The sequence below is a fragment of the Sciurus carolinensis genome, chromosome 17, assembly GCF_902686445.1.
Source record: "Sciurus carolinensis chromosome 17, mSciCar1.2, whole genome shotgun sequence".
Taxonomy (NCBI): Eukaryota; Metazoa; Chordata; class Mammalia; order Rodentia; family Sciuridae; genus Sciurus; species Sciurus carolinensis.
Window position 1 is genome coordinate 23570871 of NC_062229.1, and position 24934 is coordinate 23595804.

Sequence of the window (24934 nt, forward strand, 5' to 3'; positions counted from 1 at the left end):
ATGTGTTCAGCATTTTTAATATTTGGTTTTCTGTATTTTACCATTGATTTTAAATTTTATAATCAAATCATAAAATGAGCAGAGATGGACAGTGGGTGGGGAGTGGATAGACTCTGTCTTAAATCTGTCTAAAGACAAAAAGCAAAATGTGGATTTCCTTCTGTGAATTGGATCTACATGTGAATTCTTTTATCATAGACTTAAGTAGCATTTGTTCTCATTACTGTGATTAAAACTATTAAACTTTATAGTGGGTTTTGAGCTTCTTTATTATCCACAATATTTTAGATTTGTAGAAGTTATCTCTCATACAACAGACTGAATTTGTCAGGTACTTTGGTGGTTTAACAGCCTGCAGAGAATATATTTGCTTGCTTTTCTGGTTTGTTGTTGTTGTTCTCTAATTGGTTCTTTTTAGTTATTCATGACAATAGAATATACTATGACATAATTATAAGTGTTTTTGTTTTTTAATGACATGATTATGGTTGTAGAAATAAGGTTATTTTCTAGATTTTAATTTCCAGAGTTTTATTCTTTAGGGTTCATGCCTTTTTAGAGCAGTGGGGCCTCGTTAATTATCAAGTTGATCCAGAAAGTCGACCCATGGCAATGGGACCTCCTCCTACTCCTCATTTTAATGTATTAGCTGATACTCCCTCTGGGCTTGTGCCTCTTCATCTTCGATCACCTCAGGTAAATTAATGCTGACTTCTCTTCAGGCCTAGATGGCAACAACCACTGGAAGCATTCCTGTTCAGGAGTAATTATTATCCTATTTCTTAGCTGATAGCTTTTGAGTTAATTTGTGTGTCTGTGTTTTGTTTTGTTTTGTTTTGCTGTTATAAATGTTTGCATCTGTTAAGAACATTTAGTGTTTCCTGGGCATGGTGACATATACCTATAATTACAGTGACTCAGAAGATTGATGCAGGAGAATTGCAAGTTTGAGGCCAATCTGGGCAACTTAGTAAGACCCTGTCTCAAAATTTCAAAAAATTAAAAGGACTGGATATGTTGCTGAGTGATAGACTGTTAATGTGTTCAATCCCCAATTCTACCACTACCAGCACCACACACCAAAAAAAATTGATCAAAGCTTTGAAAAGTGGGCATCCATACACATGTTGAAAATATTATTATGCCAAACAAATTATAAATAGCCTTAAGATCGGCTAATATGAACCTGACCTACAAATTTCCCTCTGATGTGAACTATAGAGCATATTTTTTTTAAAAATTAATCTTTCAGAAACAAAAAAAAACACCAACATTTCTGAGGGTCTTGTTCTAAGTTGTTTAGACTGGCCTTTAACTTGCCATCCCTTTGCCTCATTCTCCTGAGTTGCTAGGATTATGGTGGGCACCACAGAACCCAGTCAAAAATGTCAAAAAATGTTTCTTGCTTGTTGAATTTTTGTTACAAGTATAATGTGGAGTCTTCAGTGTTTTGGTTGGTTTTGTTTGGTTGGTTGGTTGAATGTTTTTGGTTTTGTTGTTGTTCGTTTTTCTTTTTTTATAGAAAATTCACCAGGAGTGATGTAAGTGCCAGTGTTAAAAAACCTTTATTCCCTTCACTTTGAATAGGTTAATACAATAATTTATCATTTATCTGACTCAAAGGTACCTGCTGCTCAGCAGATGTTAAATTTTCCTGAGAAGAACAAGGAAAAACCAATTGATTTGCAGAACTTTGGTCTCCGTACTGACATCTACTCCAAGAAAACATTAGCAAAGGTAAGAAATTTTTTGTAAACATACACAGACTACAACCCAGGATGTCCTCTTTGTTCTTCTAAGATGCATTGTTTTCCATGAGAAATAAAATCTGTGGAGGAATGAAGTGAGCTTTCTGTGGAAATCTGATGGCATTTTATAAAACAACAATCATCCTTTTTTCCTCATGGTTACCAGATAGGTATTTTAAAATAACTATGAACAGTATACTTGGGGAAGTGGAGAATTTGAAAACTGGAATATATTTAAAGAATCATGAATATTCTAGAATTGAAAATTATACCTAAAATAAACTCATTGGAAGACTTTAACAGCAGACTGGATATAGCAAAAGACATGTTAGTGAACTCAGACATGTTCGTAGATATATTAGCTGAAATATACTGAAACAGTAAGACAAAAAGGAAGTGTGTGGTGGTGGGGAGAAGACAGGACAAAGAGAGGAGAGTGCAAGAGATATCCAGTCAAAAGAATTAATATATTTCTTTTAAATTTAATATCATAACCATTTTTTTAGATATTGATGGGCCTATATTTTATTCATTTATTTATATGTGGTGCTGAGAATCGAACTCACATGTGCATCACACGTGCTAGGCATGCGCTTAACCACTGAGCCATATCCCCAGCCCAAGAATTAATGTATTTCTTTAGGCCCAGAAGAAGAAAAAGAGTGGAGGAGGAGTGATTTCTGAAAATATGATGACTAAAAATTTTCTGAAACTATTGAAAATCAATCAGATACTCACCAAATAGATTGAAATTTGAACAGAGAAAACCATACCCAAACCTATTATTATGCTTAATCTCTTAAAAATATTATGTTAAAAGAAGCCAGTTCAAGTGTAGGAAGGGGGATAGAAAAGAATATTTTAAATTCAAAGGAATAATAAAAAAAAAACTAGCTGAATTTTCAACAGAAAATATTAGAGTTGAGAGAACAAATAGAATAATATTTTAAAGTAATAAAAAAGATTGTCACTTTGGAATTCCGTATCCAGTAGAAATACCTTTGTAATGGAAGATAGAGTAAAGCTGTTCGCAGACTTTAAAGAACATGAAGAACTTCAGTAGCTTACACTGAAGGCACTAATGGAATTCTTCAGAATGAAGAGTAATAATCCCAGATGGAAGCACATGACTCTAGGAAGGAATAAGAAGAACAGAAAAGAGTGAACGAAGATAAACATAAAGGAATATAGACTTTTTAAAAGGGGGAGTTTATGGCATGAAGAAATGGCAAAAAGTTGCTTGGAGATTAAATTTAGTTAATTTGATATAAAGCTTGCATTATTTAGAAATGAGGAAAATATTGATACAGGATAAACTATAATTTGACCCAACATTTTTGGAAATGGAATGCATTGACATGGAAGAAGAGAGTGCCAGAAAAGTCAACGTGTGAATCAGTATAAAAATTTTCAATTCTTTTTAAATTTTAAAAACAATAAGGGATTATTTATAGCAAAAGTGAAACTGTGTATGTTTAAGACTATAATATAAGGCTGTTAGATTCCAAACATTTAGCTTGAAGGATAGGAGGGAAAAATGTAAGTATAGTGTACTAAGGTACTTAATCTTTACATCAAGTGCTAAAATGGTATTTGAAAGTACACTGTGATAGTTAGATATGAGTATTATAAATCTTAACCACAATTACTTACAAAAGTGTAACTAATAAAAAAATAATGAAGGTAAAAACACAATAAAAAATATATCTTACTCCATAAGAAGGAAGGGAGAAGGAACTGATTGGAAGGTTGTACATACAACAAGGTTGTATGTTCACATCTGACCCTAGCAATAATAATGATAATAAAAATAAGTGATTTGGAGCTGGCATTGTTGCTCAGTGGTAGAGTGCTTGCCTGGCACAGGGGCCTGGGTTCAATCCTCAGCACCATTTTAAAAAAAAAAAAGGTGGTTTTAATACTCAAAGAGCAAAAATTACTCTATTGGATTACCAAATCAAGAATAAGATGTTTTCCATAAGAAACCCACTTCAAATAAAAGGCACAAAGTAACGGAGTAAGAAGTGAGGAAGATATCACCTTGTAAACACTAATCAGAATAAAACCCAAGCCCCCCTATATTATTGGAAAATATTTAATATTAGTAAAAGTAGACATCAGAAAAAGTTAAGAGTTAAACATATTTCATAATGATGAAGGCATATATATGCACCTCATTAAAGAGCATTGAAATGCAGAAAGACAACTGAAAGGAGGAAAAGACAAACACACAATTATAGTTGAAGATTACAGTAATCCTTTCTCAGTCATTGATAGAGGCAATAATGTCATTAAGAATATAAAAGTCTTAGAATAGTACCATCAGCCAGCATGAACTATTTATTTGGTATTTGTAAAAAAGAGAGCAAAAGAACTGTTCAAGTTCCAGGGAACATTCACCAAATTAGACCCAATTCTGAGCCATAAAGTGAATCTCGGTAAATTTAAAAGGTTTGAAATCATAGTCACATTAATGACATAAAATCATGACAATCACATTGTATAATTTCATACATGTATAATAAATATAGTTGACTGATAACAACAAAATTAAAGTAGAAACTCCAAACATAATTAATGGAATAAGGAGATGTTCCTGGAACTGATGAATAAATTTGATAAATCTCCATCCAGAGTGATAAGAAAAAGGAAGAAACAAATTACTGATCATTAATGAAAGCGTATATAAATACTGATGCTACAGGTTAGAAAGACAATAACTAATGCCCCTGAGGGGCCTTATATCTAATATATCAGTATGCAGGTAAATATGTTCCTCAGAACAAACTCTTGGCCCAGATGATTTCACGGATTTGTATCAAACATTTAAGGAAGAAAAAAATACCAACATATATAAATTCTGAGAAATTGAAAGTAGAGTGCACACTAAATATATATCCAATTACATACATTTGTACACATATGTAGATACCCAATTACACACACACACACACCCCTACACCCATCTACACCCCTAAGATATGGGTATGTTGATAAATGAGTATAACAAAAAATGTACAAATGCATCTATAAGTATGTCCATTTTAATTTTAATCAAAATAGCAAAACAGTATACACAACCAAAATATATGAATAGTAAAATTTGTTTTTTGTTCAGACAGTGTAATACTACATAAACATAACTACTTCTTCAACATAAAAACCTGGGTGAATCTCATTGACATAAAATTGAAAAAGAAACCAGACCTCACAGACTACGTGTTGTATGATTTCATTAATTTAAAATTCAGTTCCAAGAAATCTAACCTATGGTAGAAGTGTTCAGAATAGTGTGTACTCTTGAGGGTGACTGTTAACTTGAGATTTAAAGGAGTATTTGGGGTTTTGATGTAAAATGTATTACATGAGTTATAAGTAAAATTGTATCAAGCAGCCCACTAAATATGTATATGTACATTGTGTGTGTGTGTGTGTGTATGTGTGTATCATATCTCAATAAATCAAAAGAAAAAAATAAATTATGCAGAAACCCCAATAAACATTTCATGGACCCTGATGAGGCTACATGTTCTCTTCCTTGAACCAATTGGTATCAAGAGGAGAAAGATTGACTTAAGCCAGAGAGTATGGACAAAGTCGGTGTTACACATTGTGCCAAAGAAATGGGGAAATGTTTGCTGAAGACCTACCCAACTGATGTTCATGTATAGATCTTCCCTGTATTCCCTTGACTTTTAGTTCTTCAGAATTTAGATGAAATGTTAATGAATTTTATTCTTCTTGACCTCTAAATTTGATTGGTCACCTCTGATTCTGTTTCATTAGAAAGAACCTTTAGTTATTTTAAAGTAAACCTCAGGGAATCTGAGTAACGTATTATGAGTTACAGGTACATGTATCTTCTTCCCACCTCCACTCCAAATGAAAAGATATTTCAGACTGATATGAATTGAATATCCCAGTGACTTAACAAATCATAATTTATTACCTGTAGTATATGACCCAAATGCATGGAAAGGTTCAGTCATTTAAATTGAAAAGCTTCATTGACACAAGAAAATCATGGGCTGTGGAAATTTTCTTTTTTCTTATTAAATTATAATCTCACAAATTAGAGTACTGAGACAGGGATAATATCCTAGAACATCTATTTTGAATTAGTAATATTTATAGCCAAAGAATAAAATTAATCCTACCACAAATTCAGTCCTCTGAGATCTGTGAATGGAGCAGGGTCTGTAAATGAGAAAGTATAAATCAATTCATAAACTAATTTTTACACAGCACGAACTCAGTTTTCTCATCATATCTCCATGTACACAATATTTGTAAGCTATAAAACATTAAAGAGGTAATTTGGAATTTAGGGAATTGGAGACTTTAAATCAAGGATGTTAAAATGAGTTAAAATAAACTTGGCGGAATTAGAATCGTGAACCTGTCAGTGTTTTATATATGTAGAACATCTTATCTTGGAATCTTGAGAAAAGTTCAAGTTATATTTGAAAATATTTGTTATATTACAGTCAGTTCGTGATATGCATTAAAGTACTGTGTCTTTGTTGTCTGCAAAATGTTTTTCCAAGTATCAAAATAATAGAAGTAACATGTCCAGATTGTTCATGAGTCCCTGACAGTTTTGAAATATGATGACTTTTTGTTGGAAATTAAGTTCCGAAAGTATTTTATATTTTGAGGGACTTACTTTGCATATTTGCATATAATAGTTCTGTGAACTTAAAAAGAAATCTTGCTTACTTCCGTCCATATTCATCCTTTATGAGCAAATAATTGTTGATTTTGCTTCTTTAGAGTAAAGGTGCTAGTGCTGGAAGAGAGTGGACAGAACAGGAGACCCTTCTACTTCTGGAGGTAAGTTGACTGATGGTGGACACCTTTTATCCACATAAGAGATGTGTACCAATATTCTGACTAGGATTTTAAATATACCTGAAGTGTTTAATTAAAACAATTACCCTCAAGACTCAAGCAGTTGACACAGTGCTTTTCCTTTAGACAGCCCTCATGCTTTAATAATGAACATTTAATCCTTCCTTATACTTCCCACTTCTTATCACTAAATATTAAACATATTTATACAAGCAGGTTTAATAAAATAAAAAGAATCAACATTTACAGTTTCAGCAAGGAAATGTTTAAGTAAAACTGACTTAGTTTTGTTTTGGGGGTGTGGCAATGAATGTTGTGGCTACTAAGACAGTTTGATCTTAGCTGTTACCACCTTGATTTGTACTAAGATGCCCCCACTGCATCAGTACACATGTCAACATAATGAAAAAGTGATTTTTAGTATTATCATGAAAATTATTTGACTTCACAGTCTTTCTTAAAGAGTTTGATCCTTATTGGCTCCTTGAACCTCATTTTAAGATGTAATGGGCCTGATGACATCTTGGTTTCTATAGAGCTTTGATTTGGTTTCTCAGGTTTTTCCAACAGTTGAGTTTCTTTTATAAGTTTTAGTGGTGTACTAAAATACTTCTTTTTTAAAACTTGTTCTTTCTCTCTCTCGTTCTCCCTACCTCTATTTCTATATTTTTCTTTCCTTCCCCAACCCCTCTTCATCTTGTGATCAAAATCCAAACACATTTCTTGTTATAGGGGGTTCGCTACTATTTAAATTTTTTCTCATCTGCAATTGGTATCAGTGATACGAGGAGAGCTTTTCTGACCCACTTTTTTATTTCAGGACTGTTTGGTCTAGCTATATCTGCCATGGATGTTAATTTAAAATAACAGTGTCCTCAATACTTACAAGGGAATATAACTTCCTTTTGTATTATTGTTTTGGAATCTTTGGTCTCTGGGGAGAAATTTAGTTGTACAAATATCACTGGAAACAACAACATAATTTTTCTCACAGCCCATTGACACTCAGAATTTTCTTCCGTATTTAAGATTAATGGATAGTAAATACAGAGTGAGAAAAGTATGACTGAGCTACTGTTTATTCTAAACATATCCAAGAAAACCACAGTATCCTTTAACAATAGTACATTTTCTCTCCTGCAGATAGAATCTGTGCTAAGTTTGATTTGTCTTTCCAACAGGCAATTGAGTCAACACACGTTATGTGCACATTGAGAAACAAAAGATTTCCCAACAGCATTGTTTACCACTAACATCTTCCATTTATATAATTTATTTATAGCAGTTAATACCTCAAGAATATGAAATGATGAAAAATTTTAAATGGATTCATACCCAAGACACATTGAAATTTCTTCCTAATAAATTGATAAATCTGGGGGGTTATTTCCCAAAATGTATCATGTCATTCAGTTAGACAAGTGTATGATACAGGTAGCATTCCAAATATTTTTGATTATTCTTGAGACCACTCTTTTTAAAAAGTTTATTTGATAAGGTCCTTTAATGAAACACTTCTTGAATGAATGTTGAAGATTAATATCTTTTATTATTTTCACTTCATTATCTTATTATAAATATTGAAACCATAATTTCAGTTTTGCATATAACCAAAGTTGGAATGTATACATTGGATAAAGGAGCACTTTATCCTCCTTTATTCACTGAAACATATCCCCAACCTCTTTTTATTTTTATTTTTGAGACAGGGTCTCATGAGTGGCTTAGGGCCTTCCTAACTTGCTGAGATTTGTCTTGAACTTATTATCTTCCTGCCTCAACCTTTGGAATTGCTGGGATTATAGACATGTCCCCTGTACCTGACTGAAAAAGATCTTTGATTGTTAGAAATGAAGGGTAATATAAGCTTCCATATTAGCTTTAAAAAGTTGTAAGATCAGGATGATGAAAGCTTGCTTGAGTAAAACAGGTTTCCACAATTTCTTTTCAGTCCACAACTGATTCTACCTCATCATTTATAGTTGTTCCTTGGCTTGACAAGACTTCAGTTTGTGGGCTTGTTGGTTCTCCCTTAACTTTAGTCTTTATTCTTTGCTTTCTAGGTTATATATTTATTCTTTCTTAAATAATTAGTGGAAATAAAATTCTTTATTTTAAATAAAATTCATAAGGTTTTTTATTGTGCATATCATGAGAACAGTTTCTTTTTTTTTTTTTTTTTAGCACTAAGAACTTAACCCAGGGACACTTCACCACTAATCTACATCACCAGCCCTTTTTTTTTTTTTTAATTTTGAGACAGGGTCTCACTAAGATGCTGAGGCTGATCTCAAACCTGCAATCTTCCTTCCTCAACCTCCTGAGTTGCTGGGATTACTGGTGTGTACCACCGCACTGAGCTTCTTACATTTTTTTATGCTGACTAAATTATAGAAATGATAGCATTAGAAGATGCTCAGTAAACTGGCTCAAAAGTTTTCTCATGTGTGTACACTTTTCTCTTGTCCCCTCTTTTTTGGGGAGAAGCGGGTATTCTATCACTGAGTGATATCACAACTTTTTTTTTTTTTTTTTTAAGTTTTGAAATAGGCTTTCCCAAATTTACCAAGACTAGTCTCAAACTTGCAATTCTCCTGCCTCATCTTCCTGAGTCACTGAGATTACAGGCATGCACCACCGCACCCAGCCTTTTGTTAATAGGCAACCAAGGAAATATTTCGTCCGGTGCAGTTTTGAACTGCACTACAGATGAATAGGTCTTCCATTTAAAAGGTGTGTATAGGAAAAGGTTTATTTGTTTCAATGCTGGTTATTAAACTGAGGGCCTCACACATGCTGAGGCTAGTGCTCTACCACTGAGCTATACCCCCCAGTGCAAGAAAAGCAGTTTGTTTGTTTTAATAAGATGCCTTTTTTTGGTGAGTATCCATGCTGGGAGTATAGCTCAGTTCTCCTACCTACATTGTGTAAGGCCAAGTTCAATCCCCAGTACTGCCAAAACAAAAAACCAGTGCTACTATGAAAATAATGCTGTTAATGTTCAAATATCAGGAAAGTTAATTCCCTTTTCCTTATTTATTCCAATTTCATGTGACTAAATTCAGTAAGTTTTATTAGGTTCTGTGTTTCAGGCAATGTGACAGACACTACAGATTGGGATGACATTGCCTACCATCAGAGTTCTTTTTTTTTTTTTTTTTTTTTTTTTTTTTTGTGGTGCTGGGGATTGAACCCAGGCACTGCATGTGAGGCAGGCCCTCTACCAACTGAGCTATATCCCCAGCCCCATCAGAGTTCTTAATCTAACAGGTGAAATAGATAAAACATAAAACTCGAATGCAATATTCCCAATTTCATTATGGGAGGTACCCAGAGCATCAGACAAATACAGAAAAGCTGCTGTGCAAATGGGCTGCATATAGAAGATAAAATGAACAGCTTTCTGGGGATGGTATGGACATATTTGTTCTAACAAGGTGTTTCTAGTATAGGACAAATTATACATAAGCACAATACATAAGAAGTGTTGTGGGGTCTGGGTGTTCCTGGAACTTTAAGAAGAGAGAGTGAGGTAGCAGACTCCTGGTGACATTTGACCTTAACTTCATAAGATAATAATGAGGAGTGAAATTGTTTTAGGCAGGGTAGAAAGTGTTTTTTATGAGTCATACTTCAGTTTAGCAATACAAAGAAAGATGAATTGAAGTACAGGAAGAAAAGCAAGTTCCAAGAATCTAAGTATGAAGACTTGATCCTTGAATAAATATCTATAAAAACTTCTTTTCTGTATGTCAGTCTACTTCCTTCCTGGCCAGTCTTTCACCTTGTTCCCTATTGAAATCTTCTCTTGAATTTCCCCTTTCATGTAATGCTACGATCAGTCTCCAGGTTATGACATTTCACTCTTTCTGAGCCTTACGCTGTTGTAGATGCTAACGCTTGCTTAGATTTTGCATTTTGAAAGGTCCCCAACTCCAACTTTATTCTGGAGGAAAAAAACCTAAATTTTCACCAGGAATGGTGGTGCATACTTTATAATTCTAGCTACCTGGGGAGGCTGAGGCAGGAGGATCCCAGGTTCAAAACTAACCTCCACAACTTTAGTGAAACTGTCTCAAAAATAGAAAGGACTGGGCTGGGGTTGTGGCTCAGTTGGTAGAGCACTTGCCTCACATGCATGGAGCACTGGGTTCGTTCCTTAGCACCACATAAATAAATAAAGACGTTGTGTCCATCTACAACTAAAAAAAAAAAAAAAGAAAGGACTGGTAATGTACCCCAAATAAAGAAAGAGAAAAAAAGTTGAACTTTCTTTTTTGGTGGTAGTGTTGGCTGAAGGAAAATGAATGAAGAAAAAAATTAAGTTAACAAGTTCATTGGAAAAGGTTATGATAGAGCATGTTCTACCTGTAATGAGGAATGTGAGACAGTCCCAGTAGGTATATTTTTGGCTTCAAGGAGCCTGGTAAAAATAGATTTTCTTTTTTCTTACATTCTGGGTCTTTTCTCTAAGTAATGCCCCGTAGAACTACCTGAGACTATCCAGAGGAAACTCATAATTTTCCTAATTTTTCAAGGGATTTAATGAGTAAGAGCATTTGCTAGTTTGGTTTTAGAATTGTCCTCTATCACTCCAGCAAGAATGAAAGCCTGGAGCGACATCGGGAGCCCAGGATTATAAATTCACTGAGGCAAGTAGACATAAAGTGAACTATTGTAGAAAACTCATCTCACAGCAAATTAGGCTTTGAAACGGGTTTTAATTCACAGCATTATTAACATTTGAGCCATATGATTGTGGGGGGTGAGGTGTTCCTGTGTGCGTTTTAGGATATTTAACAACATCCATGGTCTTCACTCACTAGATACCAGTGTCATCTCCCTACAGACCTTTCCATTGTCTCCAAAAAGGTGTAATTGCCCCTGTTTGAGAACCTCAGCCCTGGGGCTAGTGATATAGCTCACTAGCAGAGCACTTGCCCAACATGTCAAAGGGCCCATCTGCAACACTACCAAAAAGAAAAAGGAACAGGGCCTATACATTCTAAGTAAGCACTTTGCCACTGAGCTACATCCCCAACCCTTTTAAAACTTTTTAAAAAATTTTTTTGATAGCAACTGGGTTGTAGCTCAGTGGTAGAGCGATTGCCTAACACTTCTGAGGCATTGGGTTTGAACCTCAGCACCACACAATAAAGAGGTATTGTGTCCATCTACAACTGAAAATATTTTTTTTTTTTTTAATTTTTTTGTGATAGTGTCTTGCTAAGTTACCCAGGCTTGCCTGGTAATCCTCTTGCCTTAGCCTCCCAAGCAGTTGGGATTATAAATATGCATCAACATGCTGTACTAATTCCTTGACCTTTTTTTTTAACTGAGGATTGAACCCAGATCACTTTATCACTAAACTACTTCCCCAGCCTTTTTACTTTATTTATTTTTTATTTATTTATTGAGCTAGGGTCTCATTAAATTGCTTAAGGCCTTGCCACATTGCTGAGGCTGGCCTCACATTTGTGATTTGCTTGCTTTAGGCCTTCTAAGTTGTTCCAGTTACAGGCGAGCACCACTGTGCCTGGCTTGACATTCTTAACACTATATAGTCCTGTTTTTTACCTTTTTACCCTTACAGATTTATTATTCTTTTATTGGAGTCTTTTAGGATTCTCTCTGAAAAAATTTTGCATTTTTAAAGTAAACATTTATATACTTTATAAATTAAACATAATCAATTTCTACCAAAAAAAACTTGGGAACCAGGCATAGTGGTGCACACCTGTGATCCCAGCTACTCAGGAGGTTGAGGCAGGAAGATCACAAGAGACAGACGAGCCTCTGCAACTTTGTGAGACTTTGTCTCAAAATAAAAAAAAGAGCTAGAGGTGTAGCTCATTAATATAGCATCCTAAGTTCAATTTCTAGTACCAAAGTCCATTGGGAGTTAACAATGATTGCAATGAATCTACAGTTCAATTTGGAAAGAATTGATATCTTAATATTGAGACTTCTGATGAATTAACACTATATACCCCTCATTTATTTAGGTCTTTGATTCACCTGTGATATTGATCTTATACATATTTATTTCTAAATATTTAATTTTTATGCTGTTTTAAATATTTTTAAATTTAAAATTGTTCATTACTATATGTAATATAGTTTTAATTCTTTTTACAACATGTATTTTAGTTTTCTCTCCTCTCTCTCCCTCTCCTTTTTTTTTTTTTTTTTTTTTTTTTTTTTCCGGTAGCAGAGATTTAACCGAAGCATACTTTATCACTGAGTTACCTCCCCAGCCCTTTGTATTTTGAAACAGGATCTTGCTAATTGCTTAGGCCTTGCTAATTTGGTTGAGGCTGACCTTGGAACTAGGAATCCTCCTGCCTTAGCCTCCCATGCTGTTGAGATTATAGGCATGAACCACTGTGTCTGGCTTAAATTCACCCTTTTTATTTATAACAAAAGCCATTTATATATATATATATTTTTAAAAACAGCTATCTAAAGAAGAGTGACAGGCTTCTAATTTCATTACATATTACTTCCTTGTTACACCTTTTAAAGGTTTTTTTTTTTTTTTTTTTTTAGGCCCTGGAGATGTATAAGGATGATTGGAACAAAGTGTCAGAACATGTCGGAAGTCGTACTCAGGATGAATGCATCCTCCACTTTTTAAGGCTTCCCATTGAGGACCCATACCTCGAAAACTCAGATGCTTCCCTTGGACCCTTGGCCTACCAGCCTGTCCCTTTCAGTCAGTCGGGAAATCCAGTCATGAGTACTGTTGCTTTTTTGGCATCTGTGGTGGACCCTCGTGTGGCATCTGCTGCAGCAAAAGCAGCTTTAGGTATGGACTCCCTTAATCCATCTGTCTAACAAAAAAAACCTTAATTTTTATCAAATTTAAATATTTCTAGCTGTTACATTAATTTCTCTTCTATACGTAATAAAAATCAGACATTACCCTTTAGAGATACCAAGTGCTTTGTAAAAAGTACTAAAACATGTTAAAGTAAGATACTTTGATATAGCAGTTAGCAAGACTGACATGTAGGATAAAAACCTAGAATTTCATTACTGTTTATCTCATTTTGCTGGTGTAAGGACTGAGCCCAAAAGAGTCATTACATCCAAGAGAATATTACTGTGTTACATATCATAGTGGTTTTAAAATTAAGGCAAATATTTGTACAAAACTAGGTTACTATTGCATTTTTATTCTTGAACCAGAGGAGTTTTCTCGGGTCCGAGAGGAGGTACCACTGGAGTTGGTTGAAGCCCATGTCAAGAAAGTACAAGAGGCTGCCCGAGCCTCTGGGAAAGTGGATCCTACCTATGGCTTGGAGAGCAGCTGTATTGCAGGCACAGGGCCTGAAGAGCCAGAGAAACTTGGTGAGTCACTGCTGAATACAAGGACAGGGTTACTAAATGTTTGTATTCCCCATCAGCTTTCTAAAATAATGTTTCCTAAATAAGCATAACCTTGCCTCTTAAAATTATTATGTGACTTTTTTTTCTCTCTTACCTCTTTTTTTGTGGTAGCTCAAACTTTTTAAAAAGTCCCATAACTGGTAACAATATCACAGTTGTGAAGCATTTGGTAGTTGTAGATCCAGGGTTTGAGCCTATAGATATAAGAATATTGAAGGTACTTTTCATGTTTAGCTTATATGTTGAATTGTTTTAAATTCATTCTTTTTGTTTTTTATAACTTAGATAAAATTTCTGTAACATTCCCCTTTTTAACCACTTAAGGATTTATAATCCAACATATTCACAGTATTCTACATCTTTCACCACTATATAATTCCAGACATTTCATCACCATAAAAGGAAATATCAGATTCTAAATGGTTATTCCCCACTCCTCTTTCTTAGCCTGGTAACCACCAATCTGCTATCTGTCTCTCTGGATTTGCCTGTTCTCAACGTATCATGCAAAGGAAATCATATAATTAATAGCCTTTTATTTCTGGCTTATTTCATTTAGCATGTTTTCAAGATTCATCAGTATTACAGCATGATTCCTTCTCACTCCCACCCCTCATGGGGTCATACTGTGTTGCCCAGGTTGACCCTCCTACCAGACTGTCCTCTCACGTCCACCTCCTGACTTGCTGGAATTACAGGCATGTAGCCACACACCTGGCAGATCTTCATTTTTTGTGTACTAAATACTCTTCTATTGGGTGGATTTACTATATTTTATTTGTTTGTTCATCAGTTCATGGACATTTTCATTGTCTTCACTTTTATACTGTTTGTTAATGTGAACATTTGTGTGCAAGCTTTTTGTGAGCAGAGGTTTTTCACTTTTCTTGGATATGTACCTGTAACTGAAATTGCTGAGTCAGATGGTAATTCTTTTTAATCTTTTTGAGAAACTGCTATATTATTTTTCCATTCTGGTTTCTTAACATTCTCAGCAATGCTTGTATTCCTTTCTTGTCCTTTTTTTAATAGCTGTCCTATCCCTAGCACTGCATTTAGAAAAAAATTTAAAAACAAAAAACTTTTCTGTTGATTTCAAGTAGGATTTCTTTATGATTATCTTCCTTGAAAAATGTCTTTTCAGATCCTTATCCATTTTTTATTTTTTAATTTTTTTTAATTAAAATATTTTTAATTTTTACAGACACATTTTGATTCATTGTACACAAATGGGGTACAGATTTTCATTTCTATTGTACACAGTGTATATTCACACCTTTCATGTAATCATACAAATATATATATATATAGGGTAATACTGTCTATTTCATTGTACTGTTTTTCCATTCCCACCCCCTCCCACCCCTTTTTTCTCTACACTATCCAAAGTTCCTTCATTCTTCTCTTCCCCCCGCCACCCCCCATAGTTACAGATTGTCATGAATTTATCAGAGAAAACATTTGGCCTTTGGTTTTTTGGACTTGACCTATTTCACTTAGCATGATATTTTCCAGCTTCATCCATTTACCAGCAAATGCCATAATTTTACTATTCTTATTCCATTGTGTATATATACCACAGTTTCTTTATCCATTCGTCAGTTGAAGGGCATCTAGGTTGGTTCCACAGTCTAGCTATTGTTGAATTGAGCTGCTATGAACATTGATGTGGCTGCATCACTGTAGTATGCTAATTTTAAGTCCTTTGCCTTACCCATTTTTTAATAACTTTTATTACTGTTACTTTTTTCCATTGGGTTTGAACTCAGGGGCACTTTACCACTGAGCTAAATCCCCAATCTCTTTTATTTTTTATTTTGAGACATGGTCTTGCTAAGTTGCTGAGACTGGCCTCAAACTCGTCATCCTCCTACCTTAGCCTCCCAAGTAGCTAGGATTTAGAAATTTTTAATCTTTTTTTTTTTCTTTTTTGGGTACTGGAGATTGAACTCAGGGGCACTGAACCACTGAGACACTTCTCCAACTCTATTTTGGATTTTATTTAGAGACAGGGTCTCATTGAGTTGCTTAGGACCTCGCTAAGTTGCTGAGGCTGGCTTTGAATTTGGGATCCTCCTTCCTCAGCCTCCTGAGCTACTGTGAGTACACACATGCCCCACCATGCCCTGCAGAAATTTTTAATTTTGATGAAGCCCAATTCACCTAGTGTTTCTTTTGCTTCATGTGCTTCAGGTGTAATGTCTAAAAATCAATCCATTGCTAGATAAAAGGTTATCATTTTCTATTATCTTTTATGAGTTTTTTAGTTTTAGCGTTTACATCTACTTCTTAGGTCCATTTTGAGTTAAGTTTTGCAAATTATATGGTGTTTGTGATCCGACCTTAATCTTCTATGTGTGAATGATCTGTTGTCCCAATATCATTTGTTAAAAATACCATTCTTCCCCCATTTAATGGTCTTGTCATCCTTGTCAAGAATCAGGTTCATTTTGGGATGCTTAATTATATTCCATTGATCTATATGTCTGACTGATCTATGTGTCTGTCTATACTTACATTAATACTCATGGTTTTGATTACTATAAATTTACAATGAGTTTTAAAATCTGAAAATATCCTCTAGCTTTGTTCTTAAAGATTATTTTAAGCTGTCTAGATCCCTTGTAATTTTATATATGAATCTTAGATTTATCTTATCCCTTTCTGCCCACACCCCCCCCCAAAAAAAAAAAACACCTGGAATTTTGAGATAGATTGCATTTAAATGATAGTTCAATATGGAGAATATTGCCATTGTAATACTGTTAAGGCTTCTAGTCCATAAACATAAGATGTCTGCCCATTTACTCATATTTTATTTAAGGAATATTTTGTTTTGAAGTTTTCAAGTCATATGTTTCCTTGTTTGAATTTCATTGATTGAATTTACATCTGTATATTTTGTATTTTCATTTGCTGTTGTAAATGAAAATGTTTTCCTCATCTTTGGGGGAAAATTTTTAATCCTTCATTGTTAAGTATAATGCTAGCTGTGTGTTTTCCTGTCCTTTATCAAGTTTAGGAAATTCCATTCTATTTCTAGTTTGTTTAATCATGAAAGGGTATTAAGTGTAGTCAAATTCTTTTTCTTTCTCACTGGAGATGATCTTCTGGTGTTTTACTTTATGGTAGATTCTCACATTTCAAATCACCTTTGATAAATTTCACTTGGTCATAGTGAATAATCCCTTTAACACTGTTGGAATAGGTTTTCTAGTACTTTGCTGAGGATTTTTGCATATATATTCTTAAGGGATATCATTCTCTAGTTTTCTTCCCTTGTGTATCTTTTATAGCTTTGGTATCAGGTCAGTACTTATGTCCAACAATGAGTTATGAATTGTATTTTTTGAAGAGTTGGAGTTTCATGGTTAATTCTTTGTTTAGTAATATTCACTTTTTTTTTTTTGTAACAGGGATTGAACTCAGGAGCCACATCCCCAGCCCTATTTCGTATTTTATATACATTTAGAGCCAGGGTCTCCCTGAGTTGCTTAGCACCTCACTTTGGCTGAGGCTGGCTTTGAACTTTTGATCCTCCTGCCTCAGCCTCCTAAGCCGCTGGGATTACAGGCCTGTGCCACCACTCTTGGCAATATTCACTTTTTTTTTTTTTTTTTTTTGGTACTGGGGATTGAACTCAGGGCACTTGACCCCTCAGTCACATCCCTAACCCAATTTTGTATTTTATTTAGAGAGAGAGTCTCACTGAGTTGTTTCGCGCCTCAGTTTTGCTGAGGCTGGCTTTGAAATCATGATCCTCCTGACTCATTCTCCTGAGCTGCTGGGATTACAGGCGTGGGCCACCACTCCCGGCTAATATTCACTTTCAAAGTGATTCATCTTGGGCTTTCTTAGTTTCTTGATTATTAATTCAATCTCTGCTTAGGTTTGTTGGGATTTTTTTATTTTGGATTGGGACCATTTTGCTTGGTATCTTTTTAGGAATTTGTCCATTTCCTGTAGATTATTTAATTAGTTGTCAGAAATATTATAATAACCCTAAAGGGGAAACAAATGCCCATCAGCTAGTGAGAATATAAGGAAAACATATTTATACAATTCAGTATTATTTGGCTATAAAAAGGAATGAAGTAGGGCTGGAGTTGTGGCTCAGTGGTAGAGTACTTACCTAGCATGTGTGAGGCACTGGCTTTGATTCTCAGCACCACAATAAATGAATAAAATAAAGGTTCACTAACATCTAAAAAAAATTTTTTTAAAAAGGAATGAAGGATTGACATGCCACATCATGAATGTTTCTTAAAAATATATGGCAAGTTTAAAATAGCATATTATATCATTACATTTTTATGAGATATCCTGAATAGGCAAATTTATACAGACAGGCAGTAGGTTAATGGTTGTGTAGGGCTAAAAGGGGATGACAGCAACAGGGTACCTCTTAGAAGTATTGAAAATGTTTTATTACCATGGTGATGGTTGTCCACATTTGTGAATATATTAAAACTGATTGTTTTATTCTTCAAATGGTCATATTTTATGTGATGTGAATTGTATTTCGGTAAAGATGTTTTCTAAAGTTCAATGTTGTCTTATGATTGTCAGTAATCATATCTCATTTTTATTACTATTTTCAGAAATTTGATCCATTCACCATATATATATTAGTTTTTAATGGACCTTTATTTTTTATTTATACATGGTGCTGAGAATCAAACCCCGTGCCTCACAGTAGGCAAGCACTCTACCGCTGAGCCACAACCAGCCCTTATCCACTCACTTTTTAAAATCAGTCTAGATAGAGGTTTGTTCATTTCATTTACCTTCTCAACTCACCTATTTTTGGTTTCGTTGATTTGCTCTGTTGTATTTCTAGTCTGTAATTCTCCACTCAGATCTTTTTTATATTCTTTCTTCTGCTTACATTGGGTTAAGTTTGTTCTTTTTATCTAGTTCCATATAAATTTCCCTCTCAGCACTGCTTTTGCTATATTTGATAAGTTTTGATATAATTAGCTTTGTTTTCATTCTTTTCAAAGTACTTTGTAATTTCCCTTGTGATTCCTTCTTTGACTTATTGGTTGTTTAAGAGTATGTTATTGTTAATTTCACAAGTTTGTGAATATTTTTTTTTAGATTTTCTTGTTACTTGATTTCTAATTGTATTCCATTGTATTCAGAAAAGATATGTGATATTTCTACATTTTATTTATTTATTTATTTATTTATTTATTTATTTTTATTTATTTTTTTTTTTTTTGGTGCTGGGAATTGAAGCCAGGGCCTTGTGCATGCTAGGCAAGCACTCTACCAACTGAGCCATAACCCCAGCCCATATTTCTACATTTTAAAATTAAGACTTCTTTTGCTACCTAACACATAGTCTATCCTGGAGAATATTCTCGAAGCACTTGAGAAAATTTTGTAAACTGTTGTTGGAAAGAATTGTTCAATTTGTCTATTTCCTTGTTTGTTTTGTGTAGTACATCTTTTATTAAAAACAAGGTCTTGAAATCTCCATTATTGTTCGTTTACTCCTTCTGCTATTTTTGCTTTTTACATTTGTAGGCCCAGTTGTTAGTTGCACTTGTGTTTATAATTATTGTAATTTTTTGATGGATGGACCCTTTTATCTTTATATAATTTCCCTCTTTTCTCTTGTAGCACTTTTTAACCTTAACAACTTTTTTTTTTTTAATTAGCCTTACCATTTCAGTTGTCTTTTGGTTATCCTTTATGTGGAACTTCTTTTTCCATCTTGTTACTTTCTGTCTGAATTTTGGGGGCTAGAATGGATGTCTTTGTTGTTGTTGCAATTTATTTATTTAAAATTTTTTTATTCATTCTAATTAGTTTGTACATGACAGCAAAATGCATTTATACTTAAAGCAGCAGACAGTTTTTTGGATTGAAAGAGTCTGGAGATAAGTTTTGCCTTTATTTCTGCCCTTAACAGCCACAAAATTTCAAAAAGCTATTTAGCTTTCATGGCTCTGAATTATCTTGTTTGTAAAATGAAAAGTATGCTTACGTACTCTCTGTATTGTGTATTTAACCTTTCCCTTCTGTGATACTGGACGTTTTTGCTATTAAGGGCTTAATTTTCTGTTTTTGTTTAATCAGTCTTGAAAAGAAGTAAAATGACTCAAATAGCTTTGTATACCCATCACTAGCATGTTAAATGTTCCTATATAAGAGATTGGTTTTCAGATTAATCAAACCTCTCAGTAAAGTTTTTGCCCTAACTTTTCTTAGTATTGGCTGTATATGAAGTACGGGTCTTTAATTTTGAAAACAATTTGAGTTATATACAATTGTTTATTAGTTTGAAAACTCACATATTTTCCTTTTTTTTATGTTCAGACTGCAATTAGCAAGCCAAGTCACATCTCTGTTGCTTTTTGTCAATTCTGCATCGCAAGACAGTGCACAGTTTAGGCTGGGAAAACCTGAAGCTAATTAATGCCTGGATTTTACTTTCCTCTTTTTTTTTTTTTTTTTTTTTTTTTTTTTTTTGGTGGAAGTGTTCTTTGTAGGGTCTTTTGGTTCTCCACGATCATGGGAATGAAAAGTGTTGGCAAAGCCTTCTTATTCATTCATTGAAGTGTCTGTACTTTGTAAAATGCAGGATATACTTTTACATGCACTGCTTTAAAAATGGGCGTGCGGGGGAGGATGATACCATACAAAACAACTTGAAACTAACCATTTCTAGTTCAGTGGAATTTCACACAAGGACCAAAATATCTAATAGACTTGGTCTTTGTGGGGCTGGAGTCTCTTGATCAATTCGTGAATGTCTGATTTCTCCAGTGGGTAAACCTTGGGAAAGACTGCCGCAGGAAACATTTGAGATTACAGTAACTGGACTTGAATGAGTAGAGCAGTAAAATTAATTCACAGACCTGGAAGTAGCCTATCAGTTAAACTGTTCCAGTGTGATATAATAAACTCACTAGTTCCCACAATAGAATTTGGATACTTTTATAATTTAATAAGGGCTTCAAAAAATACCACTCATATGAATATTTCTGAATGTATTGTGAACCGGTTTCTATAACTAATGCAGATTTGTTATAGTTAACTTGATTTATATTAGGCTTTGACTAATAGATTAAATTAGGAAACAGCAAATGTTCCTCTCTTGGGAATTGGCTCAGCAGAATTTGTAGTGGAAAGTCCATAGTGTACTTCTACATGTCAGAGAACAAAATAATGACTTACTGCATAGCTCACTGATTTGAAATAGAATGATGTACAATTTTACTTAGATCCTAAGAATGCACTTGGGTGGTAGGTTTGTGGTAGTATTTATAATGATACTTAATTTTCTGTGTAATACATGTTACTTTATTAACCATAGTTAAATTATAAAATGGAAAAAAATATGCTTCCTTGTGAAATATAAGATTTTTTGGTTTCTATCATTAACCTAACTTAAGACATACAGTATATAATTGTTACCTATAGTCAGTCTACTTTCCAGTAGTAGTACACCAGAATTTTTCTCAGATCTAACTGTAGTGTTGTACCCATTGACTAACATTCCCCTTTCTTCTCACCCCTTACTCGTCTTAGCCTGTGGTAAGCACCTTTTTGCTTTCAATTTCTATGACATGAAATTTTTTATATTCCACATGAGTGAAATATTGGGAGTACTTTTCTCTCTGTGCCTGACTTACTTCACAACATATCGGTCTCCAGTTTCACCCATGTGAAAATGACAGAGTCCCTTGTATACATGTACCACATTTTGTTTATAAATTCATCCTTTGTTGGATATTTAGGTTGTTTTCATTTTTTGATAAGGCCTTACCTCTTAACATTACTACATTCCCAACTCATGATCTTTTAGGGGACATGCTCAAACCATATCCACATCATAGCAACTTATAAAAAAGAACTTTTTCAGTCCAACTATATATTCATCAAGATCTTGTTCCTCTACATTTGTATGGTTCAGGATTTGTTTTTGATAGACCATTCTAAGTATTCAAAAATGTTGAGAACTAAAGAAATAGCTCGTGTTGGAGAGTGCGTGCCTAGCATGCACAAGGGCCCCGGTTCGAATCCCTGGCCCCTCAGAGGGGAGGGGAAAAAAATGTTGATATTTGAGACCTTTTTTTGGCTAATTTAAAATATTAAATTTTTATTTGCCCTGAGGGAAAAGTAGGAGATACTAAGATAAAATGAAAAGAATTTTTTAAAAAAATTCTCAACTGTATTTAGAAACTCTTTTCATTATAGCAGGCTACCAGAAAATACATAGGTATGCCTGTATAGTTTTCATTTTTTGAACAAAGATCTTTAAGGGCCTAAAAGCTCTAAAGTGCTGCACTAGCTTATATACTATGAGAAATATAATGGAAGAAGACCTAGGCCCTTCTGAGAATAGGATCTGCTTATGGAAACACACACACACAAGGGCACCAGGCAGTGTGACTGTGGTTGATCATTTATATGCCATTAATGCTGATTAAAAACCACCCCACCAAGCCAGTCAGTGTGATTCAGTGTATGAGCCTATTCCAGAGACGCATTCTTGGATGGAAGGTTGGTCTTGACTGGGCTTTAAAATTTTAACTTATAATGATATATGAAATTGTAAATGTGTCACGTTATCATGTAATTTTTTTGTGTTCTTGGTGCTGTGGTACTTGTAAATAAAGTAGACCAAAATCCCTTCCCTGTGGACTTTATATTTTACAGATGTAAGATGGAATATCAGTTTAATCCAATTAATAAAACTTGAATTTATAAATTAAATTTTAATATATAGAAAGAGTGTGTTAGATGACAAATGCCCTGGTGAAAAATAAAGCAGGAATGAGAAGGATAAGAGTGAAATGTGGGGCATCACGATTTCAAGTGGTCTGAAGGAGGAAGTAGCATTGTTTTTATTCTAAAAACCAGAAATTGAAGCATAAGGGCCACATAAGTGTTGTAAATAATGATCAGATAATGTCTCACTGACAAAGTGACATTCAAACGAAGATGTAAATGAGGCCAGGGAGGGAGCCAAGTAGACATCAAGGTAAGAATTTTCCAGGAGATAGAAGCAGCCTTTGAAGGTCCCTGGGCAGAATCTACTCAGCACAGTAGAGGAACAAACAGCAAGGAAGCCCTGGATTGGCAGGGGCAAGCATTCCTATCAGATGATGAGACCCCTTGGGGGTCCTTGTAAAGTTTTAATGTTTACCCTAAGCGAGGTAGATCCAGCGGAGGGATTGAGCAAAGGATTGTCAGATCTGACCATTCTAACTGTTGGGTTGAGAACAGGCCCTTCTTTTACACCTGTAATCCCAGTGACTCAGGAGGCTGACACAGGTTGTAAATTTGAGGACAGCCTTAGCAACTTAGTGACTCAAAATGAGCAAGGCTTGTCACTCACTGAGCCCCGGGTTCAAGACCCACTACAATTGATTAATTATGTAACATATTTAAACTTCAAAATTTTTTCTTTACTGCCTCAGTAATGTTTTTATTAAAAAGCTTTATTAGGGTCTGCAGGTATAAACTCAGTGGTAGAATGTTTGTGTGCACGTGCAATGCCCTGGGTTCAATCCCTAGCACTGCAAAAAAAAAAAAAAAACAAGGCTTTGTTAAGGATTTTATTAAATGACTTCATTAAGTTTTTTTCTTTACTTGATCTGTAGGCTAAACAAAATACTCTTTCTTATAACCTTTTTTTTTTAACACAATACCTTTATTTTATTTGGTTTTTTTTTTTTTTTTTTTTTATGTGGTGCTGAGGATCAAACCCAGTGCCTCACACTGTGCAAGGCAAGTGCTCTACCACTGAGCTGCAACCCCAGCCCCATAACCTCTTTATTTATAACAAACATTGAAATTAATAGGGTATTAAGTGAAAATTTCCTGTACCTACCAGTTAGGTTCAGTTTTACCACATTGATCTAGCTATATAGTTGTGTGTGTGTGCACGAACATACTGGAGTTTAAATGCAAGGGTCTTGTACATGCCTAGCACACATTCTTATCATTGGGCTACTCCCTAGCCCAGTGTCTTGCTATCTAAATAAATGGTTATTTGTTATTTTTGGTGACTATTTTCAAGTAAGTTGTGGAAAGAATTATTTTTTGCATCCTAAGCAATTTCATCACATGTTTATTTTCTAAGGATGAGGATATTTTCCTACATCAACTATTATAGTAAATCTTAGCCCCTTTTTATGATACTAACTTTTCCATGAAGAAAGTTGGAATGAGCATGCACATTCAAGAACCAGTTAGGGTGCTGGACTTGGTGGCGCATGCCTGTAATCCTGATGACCCAGGAGGCTGAAGCAAGAGGATCACAAGTTTGAGGCCATCCTGGGCAATTTAACAAGTCGCTAAACAACTTAGTCCCTGTATAAAAACAAAAAGCACTGGGGATGTAGCTTAGTGGTAAAGCACTACTTGGTTAAATCCCAGCACCAAAAAGGAACCAGTAAGGTTCTGTCAGACTTTATCATAACCCCAATTTGTATTTGTTCATCTCAAGTATTGGGGTTTTTTTTTTTTTTTTTTGTTACTTTTTGCTACTGAGTAGATTTACTATCTGTATCTTTAGTTTAGAGAAATTTCAGAAGTGAATCATTATGTTTTCCTTATAATTGACCATGCTTTTGGGAAATTGAATTACAGATAGAATGATTATCAATTAGTGTACTGTCCACTGAGCTCCTTAGCCTGAAGGATGAAGGTCTTCAAAGAATACATCTGAAACCAGTTGTCACAGCTCTGCGAAGAATAGCCCAAATAACCATTCCTAGTTTTCAAGAAGATTTAGATCTGTAGCCTATCATGAGATTCAGAAGACTGTCCTATTAATATTGAAAAGGTTACTTTCTAGGAATATAAAATTCAGAAGTGAGTGTTAGAATTCTTGCCTCAGATACTACTCATTACTTATAAATAGCCTCACTCTTCTCACCATGAGGATTTCCATAACACTATTTATGAAGTCAGGCACTTCT

The 24934-nt window shown here is 34.4% G+C and overlaps 1 protein-coding gene across 2 annotated transcripts in view; it reads left to right on the forward strand.

Moving 5' to 3' along the window:
• The window catches only part of Smarcc1 (SWI/SNF related, matrix associated, actin dependent regulator of chromatin subfamily c member 1), a 164623-nt gene that overhangs the window by 91813 nt on the left and 47876 nt on the right, over positions 1–24934 (forward strand). For both annotated transcript variants that reach the window (XM_047532340.1, XM_047532341.1), the window contains exons 17-21: positions 543–696; positions 1624–1737; positions 6522–6581; positions 13149–13407; positions 13791–13952. In XM_047532340.1, coding sequence (XP_047388296.1) covers positions 543–696; positions 1624–1737; positions 6522–6581; positions 13149–13407; positions 13791–13952 — 749 coding nt within the window. The remainder of the gene's footprint in view (positions 1–542; positions 697–1623; positions 1738–6521; positions 6582–13148; positions 13408–13790; positions 13953–24934) is intronic.